This window comes from Orussus abietinus, unplaced genomic scaffold (assembly GCF_000612105.2).
Source record: "Orussus abietinus isolate OABI.00-Male unplaced genomic scaffold, Oabi_2.0 scaffold171, whole genome shotgun sequence".
NCBI lineage: Eukaryota > Metazoa > Arthropoda > Insecta > Hymenoptera > Orussidae > Orussus > Orussus abietinus.
The window spans coordinates 1-4,378 of NW_019394342.1; the positions used below are offsets into that span (position 1 = coordinate 1).

The window sequence follows — 4,378 nt, forward strand, 5'->3', positions numbered from 1 at the left end:
TTCTGCTTCGACAGAAAAAGGCAATACTATGAGGACAATGAGTTGTAAACCGACGTTGCAAAGAAGTGTACCTAAAGCTTTACCTACTGGAAAGACGAAACAGTTATCTTCGAATGTAGTTCAGAAAGATTTGAAAAGGAACCAGGACTTAAATAGTACATATTTACAGTTAACTAGTAAGAAGCGTAAAGCTGAATATATATCACCAATTGTTAGAGACAGAAAACATGCTGTTATCAAGACGAAAGAATTAAATGAAGCAAAGTCTGAATATCCACAAAGTGTTAAAGCTACTCGAAGTCCACTTAATACAAATTACTCGCCTCAAAGGTTACCAAAAAAAATGTCTCCGAAACCTTTGTCACCTCTGGTTTTACCAACATCTCGATTAGCAAAAGAGAATAGACATCCATCTCCCAAAGGAGTGTTTACAAAACCAGTATCACCTGTGATACATCAAAGTCGCCTTCAACCAGGTAATATATTATATAGATTGATTGCAAAATAAAAACCTGTCGTTTCAATTTGAATTGTGTAATCTGTATTGAACATCATGTATTTTTCTTACTTCGTCATCAATAGATGTACATAATATGTCTTCTGGATTATCCATAGTTTATTTCAAGTTACATTTTGCTGGTTGTAGTGATATTGAAACGGAGTACATCAAAGAACCCTGCCTGCATAAAAAGTCCAAAAGGGACATTCCAGTTGCAAAAAGATGCAAGTATCAGTCTTGGGCTGTCATCGGATGACACCTCTAATCGCAGTCCTACCTTCAGATATTTCACGACTCCTGGAAAGAATACCTTTTTTCTGAAACGAAAGAGGCCAAAAACATATTTTACAGATTTCACGAATAAGCCTAAAACGAATTTAGATTAAAATGCCACAAAAAGTCCGTCGAGCCCTTCTGCACAGGCTGCGAGTGAAAAAAAAAAGTGAGACAAGAAAAGTGCGATAGTCAAAGTAACAATAATAATATATATGTAATTTATGTTATAATACAAATAACAAGCTGCTCTTGTAAGATGTGAAACTTATAAATAGTATTCCCTCAACCATAGCTTGTTTTAAGAATAGGAGATTTATTCTTAATGTTTTAACTGCCTACACTGGATAAACAAAATGTTTTTTGATAAACGATGTTAAGACAATCGAGTTGAATATGGCATAACAATTCTTTGCCAATGTCCTCTATTTATATTGTGTGGACTCTAATACTTTTAGTAGATGAAAGGATAAAAGAAACAAGGAAAAAGATAAGATCCAATGGTACGCATGAAAAGGGTTATATAATTTCTGTAGGTTTTGTAAAATCGGTATTTTTATGACAATGACGCTGCAACAATTAAGAACAATTATTTGTCGTAGGAAGGTATATATGTAACTTGGTAAGTCGAATGTAAATGACATTACTATGGGTTATGTTTCTTTGAAACTCATAGATTATTATAAAAGAAAAANATTATTAGATCATTTTTTCTTAAATAACAGTTTCTGAATGTCATTCAATTTAAATTTATGGCGGGAAATTTGCTAGTTCATACTTTCGGTACTATTGATCCAGAGGTCGCTGCATACACTAATCTCGAAGAATAGCATGCGAGTGTCAGCCTTCTGGTGTCACCCCCTTGCCCCCCTGCGCAGAACTGCCCAGAACCCGCGTCCCGCAGAACCACGTAGGACGGCTGAGGTGTGAGACGTTGTTTGCTGAGTGTCCCCGATTTTATTAAAAGAAGTCCGTGTACATTTGCGACTGCATCGTTGATCATCCGGCCGTTTTACTTGATTCATCGGGATGGAGATCGAAGAAGCATTCGGGACGACAAGAAGGACTGACCGACGCGGACCGACAGAAATCCACAGCGAGAAGATCGCCATGATTTTCGTCCCGCGTTGAACAAGATTCAAGAGACAATACCAGAATCGATCTGCGACTCGGAGTCGCGAAGAGGCTTTCCTGGAATGCAGATTTATGGCTCTCGAATCGACCGATCGGTAAAAAATAAGCGTCTCCTACCGCGTAATGGCACGCCCAAAACCGGTTCGCCGTTACTCGGAAGGGACGCCGACAGCCGCCATGTTGAATTCCCCGAGCGCCGACTTAATCCAATATGAAATTTGTAAGTGCGTGAAATACCTGGGAAATTGAGAACTGATGGTTTACTCGGTTACCCTCGGCACGTGCCGAGCTTGGTTGATTTTTAGTCCTAACGGGCATTTTCGCGAACGTTATCAGGTCGTTCTTTTGAGGTTAACTCCGGTGCCCGATGGAATCGACTGCGGAAGGGACGAGATATAGACGCCGCGTATGTCTAATTAGGGAATAAAATGTAATATCTCCTTGGCAAATGCCGAGCTTGAGAAAATCAGAGAATCTTTGCCCCTGGCGTAGTCCAGGCTTGGTTGATTCTGGTCCTAACGGATCTTTTATAGAATAGCGATTAAAATGTACCGAGTGAATGAATGTGTGTTTTATGGAAACTCGCTCGCGTAGATTATTCATCCGAACATACTTTGTATGCCACCCTCGTATTTGTTAAGGCCCCTTGGTGCGAACCAAGCTTGGGAAAATATAGATGCAAATAATTCCCCTCGGTGCAAGCCGAGCTTGAGTGATATTTCGTCCTAACGGACGTTTAGCTTTTAACCGAGGGAACTTAGTTTAATTTTATTTATAAGTAAATATAGCTAACGCACGCACGCCGAGTAAGCTATCCACTTTAAACTTTTTACCGGAATTGATCTGGTCGAATGTGTAATAGTTCGGTGGAACCACTCATGCAGCTACTTAGAAATTATACTCGGGAAGATAAAATATTTACTTCCCGTAGTTTTTACATGGAGGCTGTTGCAAATTGGGCCTGTATTTTTTTTTTCAACGTCATTTCTTTAGCAGTTATTTATAAATTACGAGAAGATATTGAACTCGTAACTTAGAATTCTGAAATGAAGACTGCAGTAAATTTTATTTTATTTTATTTTTTTTCAACTCTGTGAATCCTTCACGGGTATTTATGAGTATAACATGAAGATTCAACTCTGAAGATTCAACTCTGAAGATTCAACTCCGAAGATTCTGACATTGGCAACCGTACCTGTTTTTTCATCTCTATTTTTAGTTCTTGCAAATGAACGAGTACAAAAATAGATTCTTAACGCAGTTCTGCATTTTTAAAATCATTAAATTCTGCAAAATTTATAATTCAATTTTATTTAATAGCATATAATTGAGGAGATCAAATTAATTTTATCAAGATTAAACTTACTGTCTCATTATTATCTCTTATTATCTTATTATTATCTTATTATTATCTCTGCATTGCTTATATTCGTTCAAATTGCAATCAAATTCCTATGAGATTTAATCTCTGGAGTTTGCTAGTATATAAACTTTCATTTGAATGGACAATGAAAGAGGACACCTTCTGACAGAAAATCATTATCTGGAAGGTAGATTATTATATTATTGACTCGTAAATCTTACTTTGGTTTCTAAATATTAATTATCTTGCGTCGATCAATTTACAGATCCATGGTTACACGACACTGTAGATTCATTATATCGAAGACGGATACATCTCTCCAAGGATTTTGAAGACGTTCTTTTCTCAAGGCAGACGGTGGATACTGGAACAACCTGGTTGCGGCAAGATCTAGCTACGAAGCAGCTATGGAGATCCAGTGTATTGAAATTGGATGCAGCTGTTCCGCCCAAGGTTTTTTTGAGCTGTGGTTTTCCCTTGGGACATTGGGTGAATACCGGAACAAGCGGTTATGGCAAGAGTCCACAGCAGTGAAGATAAATTCCTCTCCATAACCTGGAGCAAAGCTGTTCTATGCATCAAAACATTAAAATGTTGAAAAATTCATGATAATAGAGTGATGAATACCGAATATGTTTAACATTTAAATCAATATATTTTTGGTCAAAGAGAAATTCCATTTCATTAGAATCATCAGTTTTCCAATTTTATCAAGAAATGATATTAAATATACTTGTAGTTTTACATGAAGATTTAAAGGCGAGTTGAAATATTAACATTATTTGTTGTTCCTTTTCTACACCATCCATTGTTTCCTGTATTCGCTATATCGGGTGGAAGCTTTGTGTACGTCATTGAACAATAGACTCAAATGATTGGACGAAGCAACATATGCTGCTTAGTTTAAAATGAACCAAGACTTTTAATATTTGTTGATATTCACAATGTTTCCAAAATAATCTAATTACGCGTACAATCATGCTTTTAAGGTACCAATACAAGTAAAACAATGTATCGACTCTTCGTCATTGAACAGATATTGTAAATTTTTCCTTATACATTTAGTAGACATCTAAGTGGACAATAAGGCACATGCATATGAAAAAAAA

At 36.7% G+C, this 4,378-nt stretch overlaps 2 protein-coding genes across 2 annotated transcripts; both read left to right on the forward strand.

Annotated features, from left to right (window-relative positions):
* Positions 1–19: 19 nt before the first annotated feature.
* LOC105696122 lies at positions 20–1,404 on the forward strand. Its single transcript, XM_012418321.2, has 2 exons — positions 20–476; positions 647–1,404. Exons 1-2 carry the CDS (start codon positions 29–31, stop codon positions 883–885), a joined length of 687 nt encoding a protein of 228 aa, XP_012273744.2. The 5' UTR covers positions 20–28; the 3' UTR covers positions 886–1,404.
* A 251-nt stretch (positions 1,405–1,655) lies between these two features.
* LOC105696135 lies at positions 1,656–4,045 on the forward strand. The gene is made up of 2 exons (XM_012418353.2): positions 1,656–3,456; positions 3,535–4,045. Exons 1-2 carry the CDS (start codon positions 3,408–3,410, stop codon positions 3,801–3,803), a joined length of 318 nt encoding a protein of 105 aa, XP_012273776.1. The 5' UTR covers positions 1,656–3,407; the 3' UTR covers positions 3,804–4,045.
* The last annotated feature ends 333 nt before the right edge of the window (positions 4,046–4,378 follow it).